We start from the raw sequence: 25396 nt of genomic DNA on the forward strand, positions 1-25396 counted from the left end.
AAAAACCAAATCAAAACCTCATGATGTAGAACCATATCAATTTGAAACATGATTTTATTTATTTCCATGCCCTAAAAAAAATTAGAACAATGTCGCACATGGTTTCCAAAATTCACAGGTCAGTAACCATGAAAATGGCATGTGTCAAATGACTCAGGACAATGTGCACCGGATCAATTTCCTGCGCTTCAGGAGTGCTGACGAAGTGACGATACGATGAAAACTTGTACTCAGTAACCATGAGATGGCCGTTTATAATAACTTGGGACAATATGCACTGGTCCAATTGCAATTTCCTGCGAGTTCAGAGCACCGATGATAAGATGGAGACGTGTACTTTGTAATTTGACTATTGGCAAGCCCAGCATCCTTTCATTACAACACATCTCCCATGGCTTCCAGCACAACTTTTCTCAATCTAACACCTTGTATTGGAAAAAATTTCTTTAACCAAATGTCAACTACAAAAGGATTCTCTCTCAGTCAAACCTTAAATGAAGCCGTGTACGTAATTCTCTATTTCCTTCTGGGTTAATTCCTACTTCGCGAAGATCTCCACAGAGCTACTGACAGAATGGTCAGACCAGCTATGGCTACTGCATACTGTTACATAAAGTCTGTAGTTAGGCAGAAGTAAACAAAAGATCCAAAGTATAAGACAAGCAAATAGCAGTCATAACACAAGGTATATCATGACTGCAATAGAAACATGAACATTTTGTTCACGTCATCGTGCAGATGTTCAATATAGGTGGATGCAGTTGGCAAAATCAAAAGTGCAGGGCAATCATGTAATGAACAGCTGTGAACCAGCCAAATATTGGGTCTTTGGTTACTAAGGACTGTTTTTGGAAAATTAAAATAATCTAATTATCCAATCAATTAACACCCCTTCATGTAATTTGAACTACTAGCATAATGTTGGGCATTGGCTCCATAATCCACGTGAAACCATTTATAACCTGAGATAAAGATTAATGTATTTTCACAGGTCAAGTTGCAGGGGTTGTACTAGTATCCAAGCCTCCAGGGTTTAGCACTATGTTTGGATTGAAGGAAATGGAGGGAAAAGAAAGGAAGGGAATTGGAGGGGTAGATAATCTTTGATTTGGATAACAAATGAGGGAGGGAGAGAATTGGAGGGATTAAATTGTAAGAAATCGATCTCTCCAACAATGGAGAGATTTGGAAGGAAAACTCATCCATCTTCCCTCCCCTCCCCTTTCTCTTCCCACCCCTTCCCCTCCTCCCCTTCTTTTCCTTCTCAATCATCTATCCAAACACACTGTAAGTCTCCAAAACCCTAGCCCCAATGTACCGCATGTATAAATCTCTGTACAGAGTTGCAATTCCCTAGTATCCCAAGTAATCGAAAAACTGTTGAAGACGTGACCCATCTCTAAGTAGCAATATCTTCACCAATGCCCAAGATATGACAGTATAAACAAGAAAAGTATAATGCTGACCCCAATCGCCGAAAATTATTTGCCTACAAAAATATCTTAATATAATCTTCTAGTAATGTAAATAAGTTTTTACCAGCCTATATAGTGAACTTTTAAGTACAAGTAACCACATTAATAACTACTACTTATATCCCTAAATTAAACCTCATGACTGTTTTAGTTTGTCACAATATAAGCAGTATATAGAATTTGTGAACCTTGAACTTTCCAGTGTTAAACTGAACAATGAATCAATGGATACGACAAAGAGATAAATGCTCAAATAGTGAAGGATAGTTGTGGTGTTTTAACTCAATTGAATAAAAATGACCCCTCTTTTTTTTTTTTTGAAACCAAAATGACCCCTACTTAATGCGGCCTATTAATATAAAAAGGAGTAGATGCTCTACATGATATCCCTCCCCCCCCCCCCCCCCCCAACACACCAATCAAACTCAATATCGAATTAAGTACATATTGTATCCGTACCACATTTGCAATGCAAACGTACAACTACGTATATAAGTCCTGGTTGTACCAAGAAGTAAAATTACAGACCTGCTTCCATCAGCCTGAATCCTCACGACCTAATCCAACCCAAACAAACGAAATGCAAAAGCTGACACATTCCAAATTTTCCAACTGACCTTTGAATTTGGGAAGCTTTCCCAAAAGCATGACTTAAGTAATTGGAAACGTGTTGTTTGGGGCATCAAAATGACCACAGTATACTTCTTTCTGCAAGGAAATGGAAGTATCCTTTGCAGTGCAGATTTTGATGTCGAAGGTGTTAGAGATGTTCTTACTTTCAACCGTGCTTCTTCTTGAATCTGCAAAGCAAAACCAGTAATAAGAAAGAAATTTATCAAAGAGATAACCATATTACATAGCAAGTGAATGACATTAGTTGCAGCATGTATAAACAAAAGAAAGGCGAAAAGAAACATGGAGAGAGCTTAAAGAAGCACAAAATAGGGCTCCAATGAAAACTTCTAACCTGAAAAGAAGTGCCTAAATCACCAGAATAGACTCTTGATTGGTAGCTTCTAATAATCCTTTCTAGCCAATAATAGTTCTCCTGAGAGGAGATGAGATTAATAAGGAACATAAATCTTAACGAGTAGACTCATAATGACAGCTAGAATTACATCAATTTATCTAAAAGAAAGAGCCTTAAGGACAACATTTTAGAACTTACCTGCAAGCCATTTTCATGGGCTCTTTGCTCAATTTCAAGTATGGTTGAGATATCTTCATCTGAAGGGCCTTCATTCTGCAGATGCAAAACCTCATCTAATGCCAACTCAACCTGTTGCAAATCATTCCACATTATTTTTAGCTCATTGTAGCACAGTCCCTCCCTTCAAAAAACAAACATAATAGATAAAAGAAAAAGGAGTACAAAGGATGACCAGAGTCGAAGACATGGAAGGATCACATGAAAAGTTAATGCTGATGTCTCCTCGTACATCACCAGTTCTTGATGGCTTATTTCCCCCCAAGAATACAGACACACCTGCAGAGTAAATCTAAGCCAGATATGCACAAGAAAATCAGGAACATCCTCCATACAGAGAAAAATTGCAAGTCAGAAAAATTATGAAAGACATGTCCACCTGCCCATGTTTAAAGCGGAGGACTTGTATCATCTTTGTCTCTAGCAACTTACTCAAAAATCCGACAAAGTGAATCTCTTCAATCTAGCACAATGGAGAAAGGGTAAAAAAAAAAAAAAAATAAAATAAAATAAAAATAAAAATAAAAAATAAAAAAAATAAAATAAAATAAAAAAAAAGAAACAAAGCCAACAAGTGGATATTAATACTTGGTCAGGGCAGGGCGAGCCTTTTCTTGTTTATCTAATGTAGACATGCAGTAAGAAATTCAACTTGTCACTTTGATTTGTGTACCCCTGTTAGGCACTTAACACTGAAACGAGAATATAAAATTTTCATCCTACACTTCAATATCATTCAGTCACCCAAACACTCAATTATTCTGGACTACATAGCTGTAGAGATAAGATGTATTAAGAGAGGAAAAGTGAAGAAAAATTTATGTGAGACATACTCACAAATGGGATTAAGAACTAGCTAACAAGTCAAATCTGAAATGTGTATGTATGCATCTGTAACATGAAAAGCACATGCAGCATGTCTTGTAAAAGTAGGATCATGTTCCATATATGCTGTTTTCTCTGCATCTATGTCCAATTTCAGGACTGTTCTGGTGTCTCAAATTTTAAGCCCTAATGTATTTGACACTGTTATGTACCCATTACCTGACACTCGTAACAGTGTATCAATAACAATTTTTACTTAACATGACTTATAATGATTAAGTCCTGCGACAAGATTTTCCATTCCTAACTGGATAATATTACTAGACTACTATACACCATTTTGCACACAAGACCATAAGGGATATAATAGATGAAAAGAAATTCTTAAGAGCTGTCAAGTCTGTTCTTCATTACACCTCTCAATTATTATCTCCTCATTAGATTGGGGAGATTATGGGAGGAGAAGGGAGAGGAGTAGTCAACAATTTCAGATAAGGTTTGTTTTTCACCTCAAAAGGGGTAAAATATTCAAGACTCGTGAATCACTTAACTCCACTGAACAAGTCAGAACTAGAATAATGGTGGAAACTAGGAATAATTTGAGACTAATCAAACATTAGTAATAGAAAATTAATGAGCTAAATATGCATAAATATTCATTCATATATTGATTCACAGAGGATTAACAGTGTGTTTGGATAAAGAAAAAGGAAGGAAAAGAAGGGGAGGGAGGAGAAGAGGAGTGGAGGGAAAGGGAGGGGAGGTAAGAATGGTGAGTTTTCCTTCTAAATCTCTCCTTTGTTGGAGGGATCAATTTCCTACAATTTAATCCGTCCATTTCTCACCCCTCCAATTCCCTTCCTTCCTCATTTGTTATCCAAATGAAAGATACCTCATCTCTCCATTTCCCTTCCCTTCCTTTCCCTCCATTTCCTTCAATCAAGGAAGCAGTTTCAGTAAGGAATTTTTGTATAAGGTTGAAAGGTTAATCTAAGACGAGTTTGAGAAATAGCTGAGTTGCACTATTGTAAGTACTTTATTCCGAACATTTCCTAAAAGTAGACGATAACTAGGAGAAAGATTTCAACGAAGACAAGGCAGCAATGATTGGTTAATGCAACTTTTCTTAGTCGAAGCGAGACAGCATAGAAACTAAAATTTAAACCCAATTCCAGAAATAGATATAACTTTTAGATCCTTGCTAAAATCTTGCTTTGAGACTGAAATTAACGATAAGAAAATTGCTTGGGACACATTTATAACTGTATGTGTTTCTCCTTGATACTCAAATCTTCTATGTGGAAATGAATGCAAAGGTTTCTAATCTAGGTCCAAAAGGGAAATGGGATTGGATTGTTATGCAAGCTATCTGTAAGAAGACCAATCATCACATGTCTGGGACTCTGGGTATTTAAATATTCACATTCAGAATATGCTTTTCCCAATAAATGCATGAAATAAATGTGATCTTTTTTCGATATAACTCAAGATCAATAGACAAATAAAAGGTTTCTTCACAAGCTCTCAACGAATAAGTCAATGCAATCTCTTCATTCTTTTTTTTTTTTTCGAGAGAAATAATCTCTTCATCCTTGTGGAACCTTGTAGTAAATTAGCAGCCTAGGCAACTTAGATGGTACTTTTGGAAAGGTGTATGCATTAAAACAATATCAATTATGACTCATTTGATAATTCTCTCCCATCTCCTCTCCTCTTGGCCATTGAATGGCCAATGATACTAAACTTTTAAAAAGCTGACATGAGTTATTTGGTTATTCAAGGCATGCACTATAAAATTTTGAATTATTTTGAAATTGAAAGTCAAGTTTAAGAAATATCCAAACATCATAACAGGGGAGAATTCAAATTGCAGTGTTAGCTGATTCCGATTTGGAACTTCTCCTCACTACCCGATCCTCTGGAGGATCTAGAAAAGGACCCTTGAGTGGAAAACAAAGCTCTTATCCAACGGAGTAGAATAACAGTTCCATATTTGCCCATTTACTTTAAATTCTATTCAAAATCCCTGTTATAGCAGCACAAAGGTCAAGGAAGGTTGCATGGGACATCCTATGGGAAAACGAGGATTTTGTTAAGGGCTTTCATTGGGTTTAGTGCAAAGATATTTGCATACCCAAGCAAAACGGAGGTCTTTGTGTAGAGCCATAAATGTTCACAGAACTTCATAATGCCACAAAACTACTGCATACAGGAAGTACAAGAATGAAAATTTTCAAAAGCACAAATGTTGTAATTTCAGAAAACAGAATCAGATCAAATCAAGAAAAACAAACTTCAGACGAAAGTTTGACAAAAAGTTGACTTACTACCAAAAGTCCTCAAATTAGCAAAGTAATGAAGGTAAACACTCTTACCATAGCCCCATTCTTCAACTCCACAGGAAAACATAACTGTACTGAACACTGTACTTCCACCATAGGTTTGCGAACAATTTCCCTGCAACAGATTCTTTGTCTCAAAATTTATAACAGTTAAGAATGTATATGTGAGATTGCGAACAGCACAGGAACTGCTCATTATATCCAGAAGTAGCTCTTTTCTTTCAATTCCATAAATTCTCTAGCAAAGCACCAACAGACATGCCAGACATGATAAGAGATGCTCTTTTCTTTCATTTTCATCAATCTGTATGACAAAATATAGATTCTATAAAATAGAGTTACAGAGAACTGGTATGGGGTCCAGGGAGAATGGTTGGGATGCTCTAGCAGGTGCTAAGGTCCGCTGATACAGTACTTTTTACAATTTCATATCACATATATTCTTTGTTTTTGCCCTTGATCAGGTACAAGGTTGGGGGGGGGGGGGGGGGGGGGACTTAAGATGAGGGTCTGGAAACAAATCTCGGCAAAGCTTTTACTATTCCTTTCCCTTGTTTTACACAATTCCTTATCAGATATAAGATATTACAAATTTATTAGGTGTATAAGTGTTCCTTTTAGGCCTGCCAGACAAGTGATAAGGATCTGAAGATGCACAAGCAGTTGGATAAATCACCCCATGTTTTTGTTTTCCCACATTCAATTTACGTCTGGAGACCTAGGATCTGAAGATGGATAACTCCTGTCTGCAAACCATGAACCCTTGTTTTAAGAGGTTAACACCTACTATAGAAATTAAAGCAGGTGTCTGAAATATATAAATGCGCACCCACAGATGTGTGTGATGTGTTTTCAAAATGGCAGATCAGGAACTTATCTCTTCCCATAGTAAGAAATTATCTATAGAACAGATTGTTCATTATTAAAGAGGATCCAGGGCAGTTGTAAGTCTTCTGTTTTATCACAGTATGACAAAGTGAAATTTGATAAAAATAAAGAAAGGACGTCTTTGACTCTCAAAGATCATCTTTCCCCACCAACTCACAAAATAGAACCATTTTGAAACAAGCTCGACAACATGGTTTAATAGAGAGAAATTTTTACCATCATAACAAGTGGAAAACTGATTAACAAGAATCAGCAGTTTGAGTATTTTCTTACTCTCTTAATATTGAAAAATTATACTACGTAGTTGTAATATTACCAATAGCACTTTCCTGTAGATAATTTTAACATAGTTGCAATGTTACCTGCCTTGCTTCCCTTCCCTCCTGTAACATTACCAAAATTACATCCTTGACAAATACGACGTTAACTTGCCTCAAAATATTTTGTAAAGGAGTGTGTTTTATCTCTATAAAAAAAAACTTCATAACTTCATTAATCTAGCACTACTGGGCCACAGGCCCACAGTAGACAACTTTTGCATGTTAGCAGAAATGAAACAGAAAAAGGAAAGCTAAAGGACTCAAGATTTGTGCAATGCACCCACCTCCACCAATCACCCGAACGTACAGTAGGCGACAAAGGCAGCAGAGGCAGGACACCAACACTAACCCAATCCCACTACATGTTCAAGCAGCGGATCCCTAAAGCTGCAGCAAGGCAGTATTGGCTTATTAGCCCATTTACTGTGGTAACTTGAGGAGAGGACAAATATTAGTAAAGCTAGTAATTAAGGCTCTTGCCAACTCTTGTATTGTAGTGCTAGTATAAATAGTAGTTGTCTCTAAGGAAGTAGGCATTCAGAAATTTGTAAGCAAACTCATGGAGAGTAATGGCCTAAAGCCATTGACATCTTTTCGCAAGCTTTAAGCTTTATCAATCAAACATTCAACCTTTTGACTATATTTCCTTGTTGTGACACGTAGTCCGTTGCAATTTGTAGTTCATAATGACAGTTTGATAACAAAAATCTTCTGATTTGTCTTCCATCAACATTTTCATAATAAATTCCTAGGTTTTAACATACGTAGATAATAAAGATTGCTATATTTGATTTCGGAGAAAATCTACCTAATAATGCTGTCAGGAAAAGTGAAGGGCAGGCCATTGAGGTCATCACGGCTGAACTGTAAAATCGGAACGGGAGGCTTCGGTATTCCACCCTGCATGTACAATTAAAGAGTGCAGATGATGCCAAACAGTATAATGTTAAGTGTAATGAAGTTTGAGAAGCTCCTGCTTACCAAGTACTGCAAAATCAATGGACAGGCAGTAGCAAGATCAAGGTTGCCAACAACCACAACCGTGAAAGTTGATGGATCCTTGAAACAGTTGCTGAAATACTCACATGCTTTATAAGCATCAACCTTTTTAAGGTCGCTTATTCTGATAGGCTGCACATAAAAATTAGTAAATCTTAACGGACCGCCACCCAGAAATAAAAAAATAAATAAATAAATAAATAAATAAATTAATAAAAAGGGGGACAAGCATAAAGTATAATTATACCCTAAAGAAATATGAGTTTCCATAATTTATCTCTCTCACACGATTTTCAAAGGCAGTATATGGATCTCTCTCCTGAGCACGGACAGCTTCTTCTGCCATTTCCATCACTTTTTTAACTTCTTCCTCTCTAGGCTCCACATTTGTCATAAAAAGCTGATAAACAAGCTGGATCCACAACTAAAATGTTAGCCCACAAAACGATAACTAAAAAGAAGGAAAATTTTGACCTTGCCAAAGATATATGGACAAATATGCAATAAAGTTTATTTTAGAAAAAATGTCTAAGGCATAAGAGAAAATTGTCTTATGTGACATGCACAGGCAATAGAAACGGAAATGCTGGAAGTGTTTTGGCATAGAGGTTTGAGATTTCAAAAAACAGATAATGAGTTAAAACAGAGACAGTACAGTACTGGATTAGTGGGTTAGAGACCAGAAACATCATATTACCCAATTTAGCTCCCTATAAAACATCAAGATATCCAACGCAACAACTGCATCTTCACTATCCTTATCTTTTGAGCTTGAACGTGTCTCATTGGCCAATATATTCCAACAGAGGAAGAGCTAGTCTGGAAGCCACTTTATAGAACTTAAAACTTTACAAGCCAAATTTAGATTGTTAAATTGAAAAGACTTCATTGTCTCCAGCCTGGGAGGACAATTGCAAATTTGCAACCAATCAACAGAGTTTGTGTCCATTGTTTAATTTATTTATTCTTGGCATTATTTAGGTGGAGGGTTTCTAATGCTCATTTCAAGAGTGTAGAAAATGACAGGGAAAATCTTGAGAGGAACATTCCAATATCAAAACATGAGATTTGGAAGAAAAGAAAACATCATTGATCGTTTGAATGATACTAAAAAAGGTGAACAAAATGCCTATTAAACCCTCTGTTACAATAAGATTTAGACTGTAGAAATACAGCCAATAACTGAATCAAGTATAGATTACATGAAAATGCAACACACAAGAAAAAGTAATATGAGAGGATATAAAGACACTTGGAGAGAGGGATAGAGGTGTATAGGATTGCATAAGGACTTTATACTACTTGAGTTGAGGTTATGAGGGATGAGGGCAAGGAACATAACTTTAGGGTACAAAGGCACTGTAACGAACTGGAATTTTGGGCAAAATATTAAAGTAGAAAGTTAATTTGATCAATGAAATGAGAGTTACAAAATGTAAATGATAATCAACCTTTGGAGAGGCTGGACTCTCCATATACAGCTAAATCTAAATGAAACAATCAATAATAATTCCCATGTTTTATTTCTCTCTAAATCTTAGTATTTATAGAAGCAGGTAACTACGTGCATTCTCTCCAAGCTATACATTTATTTTGTAGCTTGATTGCCCCTTAATATTAACCAATGCATTACAGGCACATTACTGTCTTCTGATAGAAAATTTGCAGACCCTGTTAGCCTTCCAATCTTTTTCAATACGTTTCAATATTAGAATGGATCCTCATAACGTCAAAGGCAGAGCACTGAGGAAGTTAGAACCAGAAAGTTCACCCAACAGAAGAGAAAATTTGTTACCAACAACCAGCACATGATGCATAAGATAGATCAAATTGAAGCAAAGGAAACAGAGCTCCATAGAGCCAACCTGTAATGCAGTCTCCAAGTCTGTTGGTGAACAGTCAGCAGAAAAAGTTCTCATATAAGGTCCAAGCTTTGTTCCAACCTCAGCCCTTTTACCAGCAAGCATGTCCATCAGCACAGATGGTTTAGGGCCAAAGTTACCAAGTTCACCAGCAATAGTCGAACCCATGGAACATGAAACATAATCAGGTTCTGAGAGTTCTGATAGACCTCCATATGAGTATCCACTTATAAGAACCTGCTCAGATATCATAACACATATTAACACACCATATTCAAAACTCAAGAATACCATGACCAGTAAGGAGGCAATTGAAGTTAGGCTGCAATTAATTCAAAGACGTGCAACTTTAAACTAGTGTATAATCAACAAATGTCACAAGAAACACACTGGACAACTCTCTAGGGAAATAACATGATAAATGTGATATAATTTCCATAGCATCAAATATAAAAGGTGTTAAACAACATATAAATATTATTTCACCTACAGATGGAGAAAGGATCAATTTTTCACAGGATTCTGGCCAATTGGCCATAAATCTATTAGTACCAATGTATTACTAAAGCAGTTCACATACCAAACCCTTTCAATCATGATACCTGATCATCAAGGAAGTCAGTACATTTATAGCAAACTCTCATGCCATTTGATAAAATTAGCTCAGTGACATTGATATCGGCATATTCTTGCTGCTGATCTACACTCCTGAGCCAGACATGGAGACCATTTAGAAGTCTGAAATCTTGATATAGCTATTACAATTTACAAGAAAACTCAAAATTTTATAATTTGGGGAACTTTGGAAGAGATTGATATCATATAGTACATTCCAAGAAAAGGCAATCAAGACATCCCTTGCTAGTATTCACTTAGTTGCGGATTAATTTTCAGGGAGCCAACAAATTATCAAAGAAAAGTGTATATAATACTGTTTCACTTTCACATTTACATCAAGTGGCAGCTCAAGATCATTTCATCTATGAAACAATTTATACACAAACAACAAGCAACTATATCAACAGTAATCTGCCTCTGACAGTAGGAACAAAGTTTTAAAAAAAATAAAGAGAAGCATAATAGAATATGCAATTTACATCACATTATGACATGTGTTTCACAAACGTAAAAGCATTGCACAGTAAATTAGCCAGCATTGCACAGTAAATTAGCCAAAGGACATGGAAGTTCCTTTAAAATCAAATTCCATCAGGAACCCACTATAAATGAAACTTTGGTGAGACTAGATATCCACTAAGGATAACAAGCATGAGACGAAAGGAACTTAATTACAACAAAAACTTGTGTAATTGCCTCATATGCATATAAAGGTGAGGGGGGAGGGGGAGTGGTTTCTGCCCCTTCATAGATTAAGTCCATCTTTTTCAGCAATTTTTTTTTATCTTCCTCTGAGGTCCCCTAGAGCACAGTCGCTTCTTTTGCTTCAAATCTTGAAGCAGATTCAAGCTAAAGGTTGCCACATTTTTCGATATTTTACTTTGACAGCCAATTTTGCTTGAAAAATTTTTACTCCGTACCCCCACTTTTTTTTTTTTTTTCCTTCAGAATGTTCTAGTTTGAAAATCTTTTAGCTATTCACAATTTCAAGGAATCTTCTAAATTATTCCCAATATATATGAAAAATCATAGTCCTGTGGAGTCCTATTCGTTTTGTCTCAACGAGTGGATTAATAATTAGATATTAATCATCAAAAATGTGCAGTTGCAAACCTGTGTAGTCAAAACAAGAACATTAAAAGAAATGAAGGGAGCAACATTATTAGACCACTGTTTCTTCACCATATTTTACTTTTATGATTTTTTTTTATATCTATGAAAGAAATTTAAGGTAAAAGTTCAAACACAATAAGTGTGGATGCCTTATACTTTGAAATACAGAAAATAAGAACAATAATTCTACATCCTTTAGATAAATAAATAAAACTACATCAGACATAACACCAACAAAACTTAACCATATCTGTCATGAAGAGAACCAAAGAAACGAGTAGGTATGACTTATGAGTCAGAGACTTTAGAGAGGATCTGCACAAGAACTTTCAGGCTACACAGCTTACTTTCAAAGAGAAATGACATCGACACAGCATCATGATGGCAGGGGATATGGCTGGGAAAGGTAAGGGGACAATGGAGGAACAAGAGATAGAGGGGAGGGGGGGGGGGGTGGAGGGGGGAGAGAGAAGTAATTGGTTGTGAACAAAAGGGTTTAACAGCAGATGAAGAGAACATAATAGTAAATGCTGAGAATTTGAGATTTCTGGGATTGAAATCCATTAAGGATCAGTATTAACAGGAATGATAAATTTGGTGTACTAAATAGTAAAAATAACATATATACACAACAAGTCAACAAAAAAAAAAAAAAAAAAAAAAGGAAAAGAAAGATTGGTTGCTTCCTGAAGACCCGTCAAAGATTGTTGGAAGGTAAAATGTAGCACAAGAAAACAATTAGTCACTTTATTTGAGTAAAACAAGGAGATAATGCCTTATAGAGCCCCACTGCCTTCTTTCAAAAGGAAGCAAACAGGGAACGGATTATCAAGCAAACCTGGCAATTGAGTAACATTACTACATTTTCTATTATGAAAATTTCTCCTAAAATTAAGAATCCCAAAAAATACTCTGACATTAAAACATCACAAATAAGATCAACAATAAATGCATGAAAACACTGCACAGATACGATAGCCAGATCCTCCAAGAAGTTAAGGGAAAAAAAAGGAAAAGAAAAGAAAAGAAAGAAAGAAAAGGAACAACGTCAACCCTTTGGCGAGCCGTTTCAAACAGATTAAGAAGTGCAGAATATCTTAGAAGACAGTTCATCCAAAGAACCTGAACAGCTACTGAGCAAAATGAGCAAATTACTCTCATCATCTCTAAATAATCTACCTGTTTGTTTTTGCATGGAGATTATGTGAGAATAATAATAAAAAAAAAAATTTAAGAAAATTGAGAGAGATAGTTGGAACAATGAGAAAATATTGGAACCATGAGAAAATAGCTTTGGTGTGATGGAGAGAGAAAAAGTAACATATGCTCAAAAAGGAAAACAGGACAATAGAAAGATTAGATAAATACGTCGCAAAAGGCAAACAGGAAGATTACGGAGGGACAGAGTAGGATATTTAACAGTCAGGTAGATTTCACACAGCATTCACACTTCCAAACTGTACGATAGTTCTTTGCTTAAACCAAATGCATTTTATATGAAAAAAGATTGCATTCATAAAAGATTCTTTTGTCATATCTTGATCATTCTATATTGATTATTGCAAAGTCAGGCAACAGAGCTTGGTAAGAAAAAGGAGGATGAAGGAAGCATGCAGAACTCAACCAGGAAATCAAAAGAAAAAGTTTTCACGAGATTAGAAGTTACCCAGAATTTGGCTTCATAGTAACTATTTCTTCAGGAACTTGTTCTTCATCCCAAGCCGAGATATTTTCTCCTTCTTCAAGATTTGTGACTTTTCCCACAGTATTTTTAAGGTCATCTAAAGTTACAGTAGACTGAGGCTCAATTGCCTTGATGACGCAATTGCATGTTGTGCTGAACTTACGAGCATATGTGGCTACCTCAGCCGCAGAGATGGCTACAAATGATCAAATTAATCAAGAGTGTGATGTATGAGTCAATTCAGGAATTCATAACCACATTTCCGAACAGATACTTACATGGTAGAAGAGATTTTTGAAGTTGTGCCTCAAACTCAATTCCAACAACAGGTTCATTGCAGAGAAAATGCTGGAAGAGATATAAAACATCAAAAATTCAAAAAAGGGAAAAGATAAGCCTAAATAAGGGCTTTTCTTCACAAACACCAACTGAACTATCGAGTATATTAATTTACCTGCACATACTCATCCCTTAAGCTGGTTGATTGTATTTGATCACGCTCAAGATAAGCAGACTCAATCCCAGATAATAGTAAAGCCCGAACAATGGATATTTCACGTTCTGAAAACCCATGCAGGTGAATCCTTGCAAGCTGTAAATTAAGCGTCAGCTTCCAAAATAGCTAATAAAACTCAAACTGGCACCAAGAATTTACCACACCTCTGTGAGCATTGCCTCCAAAGCCTCAATAATCCCATTCTCCTTACAAGATGAAGTCAATATGTAAGCTTTAATTGGATTTACTAGATTATCGGATGCAGCAGAGCATGAATGAAAAGGTGGATCCCTCCTACGAGAAACTTTAAACAATCTCTGGTTTAAAGCTAGAAGGAACATGGACTCCACAAGCAAATCCCTGTAGTCCTTTATGGTCTTTAGCTCTTGTGCTGGCACTTTACAGCTTATCATTACTGCAGACTAAGATAAACAATGCAAGAGGAAAGTAAGATAATATCTTCAGCTTTAATGGATTTGCAGCAATGCACCAACAGCCAATTCAATACTTACACCAGCAGCTTCAGATTCAATGAAACATGAAAAACGCGGTTCATTGTGTGATGGAACTGGAAAACAAGGTATGCCTGGAGGCTCATCAGCTGAGCTTTTCTGTCCAAAGTACGTCCTGATCAATTCTACAACACTCTGCATGATAAAGAAAGACAGAAGAAGAGCCTGATTTAATTTTCACATATAATTTGCATTACTGGGAGATATTTTGGATTAATTATAAGGGAGACCTCTGAGTTGGGAAAGTCTCCAACAGCTATCAAAGCCATATGCTGTAAATGGTACCACTTCTTATAAAAATGCTTCACAGTTGCAGCAGAAACTGTTCGGATAACTTTTTCAGTTCCAATTGGCAAGCGCTCAGCATACTGCAAAAAAAAAAAAGGCCTTTTAAACTTCTGATTAGTTAACAGGTTTTGAACTGTAAATGAATAGCTAAGAGACACACCGACATAATTTTAAACAATACATATGCTCTGTTCTCATAAGTATCTTTCCACGAAAGGATCGTCCTCTAATAGACCAAAGCCAGAATATCAGTCCTAATTCTGAATAGAAAATATGCTTGTTATTTTATACACAGAGCTCCTGATGCAAGAGTGAAATCACAAGCTTACGATCAAGATGATTACAATCTATTCCTCTCATTGATATGGATCAGCCTCTTGGAGTCTTTCAAATTGCAGCTTTTATCACTCAACAAAAAATCAAAGGCTTGGCCATATTACTGCAAGAGATAATCCTAGGCCTGAGGTCCGTTTTACTTATGCTAGGAGGAGAGCCAAGAATAACAGTGCTACTGATGTGTGGAGCTGAGCTGGACAAAGTTAGTTATGCTGGAGGGCAGAAGAGTAATTCAGATTATAGTTTGTTATTTTGATTCCCTGTGTTAGCTGTAATAATTGAGTTTGTTACGCTAATTTTGATTATAAATATGGTTAAGGGGTTTGGGGGGAAGTATCTAGAAAATATTGTTGAGTTGTTTGGGAGAGAGCCTTCCTCTCGAAAGAGGGCATTTGTGTTGTATTCTTTTCTGGAATTGCAATACAAAATATCTGGGTGGCTAATATCTTCTTTGATTGCTTGAATCATACTCTGTTTTCATACAAAATTCTAGCAAATTTGGTATCAGAGCAGTGACGATTCTTGCCGGAGAAGACGATGGCTCGCCTTAATCATGGTCAGCGTTTGGACTTGCTGGAGCAGGAAATTGCAGGGCTGCCCTCGCGCGTTGCTCGTGAAATTTCCACAGCCATGGCGGCTTTTGAATCGAAGATTGCTGATCAGATTGCTGTTGGTTAGGAGAAAATCCGATCGGAGGTGCGCGCCACAGTGACCAATGCACCGAATTCTGGGGAACCTCTCAGTTATCACTGGGAAAACCCATTCTCTTCGCAACCTCGTGGGGATCAAGGAGATGGAGGTTTTCAGGCGGGTCAATCTAATTGGAAGTTGAGGAAACTTGACTTACCAATTTTTGATGGTGTAAATCCTGATGGGTGGAACGTTTTTTCCATTTCTACCGATTGACGGAGGAGGATCAGCTGGAGGCGGCGATCGTCGCTCTAGATGGCGATGCTCTGCTTTGGTACCAATGGGAGCACCGGAGGCACACCGTGTCAAGCTGGGACACCCTGAAGAAACTCCTCCTCCGCCGCTTCAGATCCACCGCCACGGGGTCACTTCATGAGCAGTGGCTCGCACATCAGCAAACCGGCTCGGTGGCTGAGTATTGTCGCCGTTTCATCGAGTTGCTTGCTCCCATTGATGGAGTTCCAGAAGAGATTGCTAAAGGGCAATATATCAATGGACTTAAGGAGGAGATCCGGGTAGAAGTTCGGATCCAAAACCCACCCACGTTGGATCTAACCATGGATCTCTCCATGCGGATCGAAGAGAAATTGAAATTAAGCCCAAAACCCGACCTCAAACACGTGGAGAACCCAATACCCATACACACGATCAACCTAAACACATCACCCACCACGAACCAAAACACTAGCCTAAACACGAACCCACAACCCATCGCCACCATCCAACCCTATCCCAACCGCAACCCCACCTCAAGACCCACCGGAGAGTTGCGCCAGTTGACTGAGAAGGAGCTCCAGCATAAGCGGGAACAAGGGCTTTGTTTCCACTGCGATGGCAAGTGGGATCTGAACCACCGCTGCCCACGCCGCGGCTTGAGTGTGCTATTGACGGTGGAGGACGACGACGGCGAGGACTCCGGTGAGTTCTCTATGGCCGAAACTCTTCTTGATGAGTCTATAACACCACCTCTTCTCTCGGAACCACCGCCGAGTTCTGAAACACGTGTCACCTTGAGTTCGGTGATGGGGTTAACCAGCCCGAAAACCATGAGGTTGGCCGGAACTGTTAATGGTTGCTCCGTGGTGGTGATGATTGACCCCGGAGCAACGCATAATTTCATATCCTCCACTGCCGCGACGCACTTGCAGATTAAACCGATTTATGCTAAGAATTTTGGGGTAACCTTGGGGACAGGGGAGTACAGGGGGAAGGAGAGTGTAAAGGTGTTGTGCTGGACCTCAGGGGGTGACAATAGTGGAGGATTTTCTCGTGTTGCCTCTGGGAAACTCCGACATTATTTTGGGAATTCAGTGGCTGGAAAAATTAGGAAAAACCACCACTAATTGGAAAACTCAGACTCTTAAGTTCCAATTAGGTGGTAATACAGTAACCTTGAAGGGGGAACCTCAGCTTGGTAGAACGGGAATTTCACTAAAAGCCATGCTCAAGAATTTACAGAAAGAAGGGCAGGGGTTTTTACTTGAGTTCAATCGAATGGAACGTGTGGAGGATGATGCTGAACCTTCACTACCAGCAGTGTTTCAGCCCTTGGTGAAGGAGTTCCAGCAAGTGTTCAATATGCCACAAGGGTTACCCCCGCAATGACAAATTGAACATGCTATTGTTCTCCGCAGTGGTGCTAACCCCATCAGCGTTAGACCCTACAGATACCCTCAATCACAGAAAGATGAAATCGAAAAATTGGTGTCTGATATGCTGAGTGCTGGAATTATTCAATCTTCAACAAGTGCTTATTCGAGTCCTGTGCTTTTGGTGAGAAAAAAGGACGGTTCCTGGAGGTTCTGTGTTGATTACAGAGCTCTGAATAAGGAGACAATACCAGATAAATTTCCAATTCCTGTAATCGATGAATTACTTGATGAATTGGGTGGTGCGGCCATTTTTACAAAACTTAACCTGAAATCTGGTTATCACCAGATACGAGTTAAGGCAGAAGACGTGCATAAGACTGCTTTCCGCACGCATGATGGCCATTACGAGTTTTTGGGCTACGTTCCAATCACTTATGAACGAAATATTCAGGCCGTTCCTTCGCAAATTTGTCCTCGTTTTCTTCGATGACATCTTAGTGTACAGCCCTTGTGAAGAATCCCACTTGGACCATCTTAGACAAGTGCTGGAAACCTTGGCCACACATCAACTGTATGCTAACTACAAGAAGTGTGAGATTGGCAAGACACGGGTGGCATATCTTGGGCATGTAATTTCTGCAGCAGGGGTTGAGGTGGATGCCACTAAAATTCAAGCTATGGTGGATTGGCCTCCTCCCTCGAATCTGAGAGAGCTTAGGGGTTTTCTTGGTCTCACGGGCTATTATCGGAAATTTATCCAAGGTTATGCCCTTATAGCTCGACCTCTCACTTACCAACTTTGCAAGGATAGTTTCGGGTGGACAGAAGAAGCTACTATAGCCTTCAATTCTCTCAAGAAAGCTATGGTCAACGCACCTATCCTTGCTGCCCCTGACTTTTCTCTCCCTTTTGTGTTAGAAACTGATGCATCAGGACACGGTTTCGGTGCTGTACTCCTTCAGGCTGACCATCCGATAGCTTATTTCAGCAAGATTATAGGTGTACGTAGCAGGAACAAGCCCATATATGAAAAAGAGTTGATGGCGATTGTCCTTGCCATTGAAAAGTGGAGGCATTACTTGCTTGGTCGCCACTTTGTGGTGAGGACTGACCAAAGGAGCCTCAAATTTCTTCTGGAACAAAGAGAAGTGGGTCAGGCATATCAGAAATGGGTTAGCAAACTCTTGGGTTACTCATTTGAAATTCACTATAAGCCGGGCCCTACAAATAAGTTGGCAGATGCTTTGTCTCGTCAATTTTCACCAGAGGTGGAGTGCTTGACTTTGGTGACTTCGTGTGGCCTTCGTTGGGACTATGTGCAATCTTTTATTCGGAAAGACGCGGTCCTACAGAGATTAATCTCTCAAATTCAGGCTGGAGAGTCAGTTCCCAAATGGTTTTCTTTGGTTAATGGGGTCTTGAAATATAAAGGCAGGTTGGTGATCCCTAAGCATTGTGAACTTACCAGCAAATTGCTTCGAGAGTACCATGATTCAGTAATTGGGGGACACGCGGGTGACTTAAAGACTTACCAGAGACTTGCTGGGGAATGGTTTTGGTTTGGTATGAGGAAGGATGTCCGGGTTTATGTGCAACATTGTCATGTGTGTCAGCAGAACAAAACCTCAACGCTCACTCCCTTAGGTCTCCTTCAACCTTTGCCTATTCCGGAGAGAGTGTGGGAGGATATATCCATGGATTTCGTTGAAGGTCTTCCCAAGTCATTGGGGTGGGACACCATACTAGTCGTGGTGGATAGGTTGACTAAGTACGGGCATTTTATTTCACTCAAGCACCCTTTCACTGCTCAGAGCGTAGCTGAATCCTTTTGTCAAGGAGGTGGTCAGACTTCATGGCATTCCTAGCTCTATTGTCTCGGACAGGGACAAAGTTTTCTTGAGTATTTTTTGGAAGGAAATCTTTCGATTACAAGGCACTCAGCTCTTGCGCAGCACGACTTATCACCCGCAGACAAACGGGCAAACTGAAGTGGTTAACAAGGGTGTGGAAGCCTATCTGAGGTGCTTTGTCAATGGCAAGCCCCACAGTTGGGCAAAGTGGCTTCCGTGGGCAGAATATTGGTACAACACGTCCTTTCACACCGCCACCAATTGCTCTCCTTTCAAGGCACTCTATGGACGTGATCCACCTCACTTGGTTAGGTTCTCTGGGAGTACCTCTGTTTCTTCTGTTGAAGAGCAGCTACAAGAGAGAGATGACATGCTTGATGAACTCAAGTACCACCTGGTACAAGCTCAAGTTTATATGAGATTTCATGAGAATAAGGGCATAAGGGAGGGCTCTTTTCTTGTTGGGGACTTGGTCTATTTAAAGCTTCAGCCTTATAGACAGAAGTCCTTGGTGCGCAGGTCGAATGACAAGCTATCTCCGAGGTTTTATGGGCCATTTCCTGTGGTTCAGCGCATTGGGAGTGTGGCTTACAAGTTACAGTTGCCTCCTCATGCCAAGATACATCCTGTCTTTCACATTTCTCAGTTGAAGAGGGCCCTTGGACCACATCAAACTCCATCCCAGCTTCCTGCTCACTTGTCAGCTGACATGATAGCTGACATGATCTTAGAGGTAGAACCTGACGCTGTGCTCGGGGTGAGAAATTCTCAAACTGCCATGGAAGTGCTTATACATTGGAAGGGCCTGCGAGAATTCGAAGCTACTTGGGAATTCTTTGATGAAGTTAATCTAAGGTTCCCTTCCTTCCACCTTGAGGACAAGGTGAATCTTTGGGTGGGAGGTATTGCAAGAGATAATCCTAGGCCTGAGGTCCGTTTTACTTATGCTAGGAGGAGAGCCAAGAATAACAGTGCTACTGATGTGTGGAGCTGAGCTGGACAAAGTTAGTTATGCCGGAGGGCAGAAGAGTAATTCAAATTATAGTTTGTTATTTTGATTCCCTGTGTTAGCTGTAATAATTGAGTTTGTTAGGCTAATTTTGATTATAAATATGGTTAAGGGGTTTGGGGGGAAGTATCTAGAAAATATTGTTGAGTTGTTTGGGAGAGAGCCTTCCTCTCGAAAGAGGGCATTTGTGTTGTATTCTTTTCTGGAATTGCAATACAAAATATCTGGGTGGCTAATATCTTCTTTGATTGCTTGAATCATACTCTGTTTTCATACAAAATTCTAGCAATTACTTACAAAGTTACAATTAGTCATAATCTTGTCACATAAAAACAACAAAATCTAACTATAACTCTGATGTGATAGCATGGCTGCTTATTTGTGAGTTTATCCCACACATACACATGAGACTAATAAATTACAAAGATTTGCCTCCATAAATGCAAAAGGACACTATTCGACAAGCTCAGCACCCTACAAAGTACAAACTACAAAAAAGGCCCAAAATAAACATAGCTTGAACAAGAACACTAAATTACATAATTGGCTAATTCTAAAGACAATAAACCTTCCCTTGTTTGCAAATGATACTCATAATAACCAATGTCACTACAAGAACAAAAAACAAAAAAAAAAAAAAAAAAAAAAAAGGAAATGTCATTTTGTTAATTGTAGGAGTATATATTTTGCAAGAATTCCATAGGAGTGGTGTAGATAATTGTTTAATTGATTGTATTCCACTTACCTAGGGGAAACTAGGTAACAATTTCCTGCATTTAGTGGGAAATCAAAATTGTGACGAAGTGCAACCCCCTAGGTATTATCAGCCAAACAACTCTCAATTTAATGTCCTTATAATCTTGGTACCCTAGGTATTTATATATCCATCGGATAACTACAAACTACAAGAAAAATATGACAAAAGGTCCTTAAACAAATTAAAACGGGGATATCAATCATGTAGAACCAAATACTCAATGTTTCAACTTTCCATCACCGCGCAATGATACCAACTTAGAGGGGTGTCTTCCCAAATTAGGCTTTTTTGACTTACATCTTTCCAAATTTTAAGAAAATCAAATGTTTTCCCACCCACCCCTTTCTCTTGCTCCACCACATTAGCAGCCCCTCTCCCTCCACCGCTGAACACCCCGCCCTTCCCAATGAACTTCCTCTTTTGCTCTTCTCCAGCAACATCCCTCTAAAACATAGGCCTCTGCTCTTGCTCTTCTCCCTTCATAAAACATGTTGGTGCCCAGATTGTAACTTATTGCCAAATTGTAAATGAATTCACATAAGCCCAATAAAAAATAAAAAATCTTTGTTTGATCATCAATCACCAAAAAACAAAAACAAAAATTAATACATGCATTTGTGTTTATTTAAGTTGTAAAACTTAAGGAAAGTAGAAAATCAAAATAAGATGTAGAACAAATTTTAAAAATAAAAAATAAAAATAAAAATAAAAAAAATAGCATTGAAAAATAAAAATGAAAACAAGGGAGCAACATATAAATCATTAGCATACTCAAAATTTAACCCAACTTTGATTGATACTAACTAACAAACACGATGATTTAACATCATTACGTCCAAACATATCCATCATTTGGACTGTTGCCTTCTTGCATGAGTAATGCTACTACCAACATCACCCTCATCTTCAGATTTCCTTTTTTAATAACAGCAGAAACTCAACCCAAAAACCCAGACTATGAAGCTCCCATCCTCCATAACAGCTTTGATATCCTCACCTCTAGCATTCTCATGAAGATCTTAAGATGACATTTTCCAAAACTCATCTCAGCATCCTAGTCAGGCAGGAATTGCTCACTTACAAGCAGCAATTAAAAGAGAAGCTTCTTGCTGCAATTGGTCAAAGGGATGAAGAATATATGAGGTTGTTGGTTACTAGTGATGGGGTGGCACGTCCAGTGGAGAAGGATAGATTGTGGTGATGGTCTAGTGGCTTCATTGGGGTGGGGTTGTGGGGGGCAATGCTTGGTGGGTGCGGATGAGAGAGAACGGGAAGGAAAGAGAAAGTAAAAAATGGGTAATGAAAAACAAAGTAAACCAAGTCGCCTATCAATGACACGGTGAACCACATTGCAGACTGATATGATAAGAGTCAGAAGACACGCCTCAAAGTTAGGATCATGCCTAGTTAACCAAAAGTTAAGACCATTTAAATTAGACAGACAATATTTAGAACCCTTTAATATCAATTTTTCCTAATGAACATTAGCAATATACTCCCTCTATCCCTATTTACTTGACACATCTTGATTGGACCCACTTGCCAATGCACAACTTTGACCAATAATTTTCAAATAGTTTAAACTTAAACAACTAAAGAATTTCAAAAAATAAGATAAACACAACATCTTACATAATAAAATTTGTTTTCATATTTTAGCAAATAAAATGGCCAAACTAAGGTATGTGAATAGTGCAAAAATTCAAAATGGGAATAAATAGGGATGGGCAGAGTACTTATTAATCATAGTACAAAAATTCAAAATGTGCAAAGTGAATAGGAATGGAGTACTTATTAATGATAAGATAAACAATCCAAATTTAATAATTTTCAATATAACCAATTTCTTGTCACTGAAGACACAAACAAAGTAAATTAAGAAACACACTAGTGAGATACAATGTTCAAAAACCATGTGTTATAAGGATCTAATAACGACTGAATAATGACTTCAAGTGATACCTTAGAACCTGCCATCATCAAAGCCCAATGTGAATCCTGCATTCGACCATTGGCATTTCGGCTTCCCCTGTACTCTTCCATCACAGCTCCCCTCTCTTTCTCCAAGTCTTCTGCTGAGACCCGAATCTACATTGTGCATTGTCCATTATCAGAACCATATCAATAACCTTGCTTGAACTACCCACTCAATCACAAGGAAAACTATACTACCTCACTACTAAACTCTGCCAAAACTGATATAGCCTGTGGTAATAGCTCAGGTTTGTCTACAGGGACAAACAACTCATACACAGTATCATCAGCTGAAGTCATGGCATTTTGGCAAGCACCAAATTCTGCTCCAATACTTTCCATAAACTTGACAATATCATGATTTGTATATTTTGTAGTTGCATTGAAAGCTAGATGTTCAACTATGTGAGCAACTCCTCTTTCATCTTCCTCTTCCAAAACTGAGCTGCAAATCCGATGTTCAGCATGTGGACAACAATTTCAAAGACACTAAGGGCACACAGAATCTATCACACACAGTCAAACAGAGATTCAGAGAGCAAAGAAGGGGAAAAAAAACAAGAAAGGAGAAGATCATTTAGCATGAGGTCCATTACTAACCCATATTACAGAAGATCAATCTAGAAGTACAAGCGGGAACCATATATCTTCATCTTAAAATAAAACTTTGCTTAAGCTGGGGAGGGGAATTGATCAGTTCAAGAATCCTCCCAGGTAAAGGAGCCAGATTCAACAGAAGCAAGTTGGACATTCATAACCCAATTAAATTTCTGCTACCGCCCTCAGTCCCTCACCACTAACAATTATCACTATCAAATGAATCTACCCCACCTTAAAACCTCTACCTATCCGAATCCATTAATATTATGCCTAGTTCACTACACCAACTAAAACCATAAGAGCTTTCATCCTCATGGCCTCACCATAACTTCCCTCTTTTTTGTTCATCCATCTTTGATTAAGCCTATACTCAATAAAGGTTCCAAAAATCAAGGTAAAAATAAGTTTAAATCAAGACAATCCTCTCATCTCAAAGGGACATTAAAACAACAATAACATGCAAAAGCAAATTACAGCAAGGTTATCCTGCCCCCACAAATCATTTATTGGCATTACCTCTTTTCCAAAAGGACGTAGAATGCAAACATGAATTATGAAGTATTTACACACGTGCAGAGAAATCTTTGCATTTACTACAAACAAATTCCATCAACATTCCTAAATTTCACACAAATATGGAGTTAAGTAATATTTTGCATTATATACAGACAGCATTTTGCATTATTTACACACAAATTCAATTAACATACTGAATTAAGCGCAAATAGTATTCCACATAAATTACATCTACATTAACAATCCAAATCACAGAAAAATGGTATATCACATCATTCAAACACGTTCCATTAACATTACAAACTACACACAAATAGAATTTTGCATTATTTACACACAAACTCCATTATTATTCCGAATTACACACAAACAGCATTTTGCATCATTTGAACACAATTTCCATCAACATTTCAAATTACACACAAATAGCATTCCGCATCACTAACACACAATTACCACAAACTTTCAATAGTATTCATAAATCACATCATTCACCCAAAAAAATCCAACAATTTCACACAAAAAAACAACGCTACATTCTCAAAACAAATCCTCCAATTTCACAACATTAAAAATCAAGCAATTGTGCTAAAAAACTGAAATCATAAAAATGAATAGAAGAAAGTGAAAAACACAAACCCAGCCTTAACGACAAGAGCAAGAGCAGCGCGCATTTTAGGTTTGGAATTGGATCGAACGTAATAAGTGAGGCCATTGTCGAGCTTGCCGTAATCAACGCCGAAAGGTTTATCTTCGAGCGGCTGCTCCAAGTCGGCGTTTAGCAGCTTGAGTGATCGGAATCCATGCTTTTTCGCAAGTTCCGGCGTCTCTGCCGGCAGCAAATCCATAATTTCCGATTACTCCGGCGAGTTCTTCGTCGGCGCTCGCACACTCTTTTTACTCAACCCCAACCTCTGGGAACTACTAGTAACAAGTCGCGAGTAACAATGGGAATAAGACACTATGCCCACCGCAACAGAGATTTTATTTTCTTTTCTTTTTATCTTTTTTCTTACGTTATTTTATTACTTAATCTGTGATTAGTACAAGTAATTAATTAAGAAGTAGTGCAAATTTGACATTGTCCATCCGTTGATCAACGAGCCTAAAACCAAAAAAAAAACATACGGAGTACACAAATTCTTATATATGGCTGCTCACACCGTGTGACAAGGGTTATTTTATTAGTATAAGAGGGTTACTTTGACAGTGATAAAGGGGTTACTTTGTCAGGATTATAGAGTTACTCAGTTAGTTTTATAGGAATTATTCAGTCAGTATTATAAGGGGTTATTTGATTAGTGTTGTAGGGGTTATTTTACTTTTCTTTTAAGTGGTCAAACGGTGTGGCTAGCCAAACACAAGACAAACTGTACAGAGTAAATATTACAAGTATTTTTTTTTTATTCGAATGAAGTACATAGACCAAAATAAAAGAAAACA

The 25396-nt window shown here is 38.1% G+C and overlaps 1 protein-coding gene across 2 annotated transcripts; it reads right to left on the minus strand.

Annotated features, from left to right (window-relative positions):
• Positions 1–26: 26 nt before the first annotated feature.
• On the minus strand, positions 27–24900 carry LOC145578936 (zinc protease PQQL-like). Of its 2 annotated transcripts, none has more exons than XM_081636232.1 (21): positions 24593–24900; positions 23036–23282; positions 22826–22951; positions 14572–14709; positions 14342–14476; positions 13994–14251; positions 13788–13925; positions 13612–13681; positions 13316–13529; positions 10521–10626; positions 9922–10155; positions 8304–8468; positions 8039–8188; positions 7866–7957; positions 5883–5964; positions 3062–3145; positions 2858–2974; positions 2644–2754; positions 2443–2523; positions 2093–2275; positions 27–603 (listed from the first exon to the last, which is right to left on the minus strand). In XM_081636232.1, the coding sequence occupies exons 1-21, from the start codon at positions 24799–24801 to the stop codon at positions 532–534; spliced, it is 3012 nt and encodes a 1003-aa protein (XP_081492358.1). In that variant the 5' UTR covers positions 24802–24900; the 3' UTR covers positions 27–531. The 2 variants fall into 2 exon arrangements, with proteins under 2 accessions (XP_081492358.1, XP_081492359.1); XM_081636233.1 differs by having other exon boundaries at positions 23036–23277; positions 24593–24803.
• Positions 24901–25396: the final 496 nt, after the last annotated feature.

The sequence above is a fragment of the Chenopodium album genome, chromosome 14, assembly GCF_948465745.1.
Source record: "Chenopodium album chromosome 14, dcCheAlbu1.1, whole genome shotgun sequence".
NCBI lineage: Eukaryota > Viridiplantae > Streptophyta > Magnoliopsida > Caryophyllales > Amaranthaceae > Chenopodium > Chenopodium album.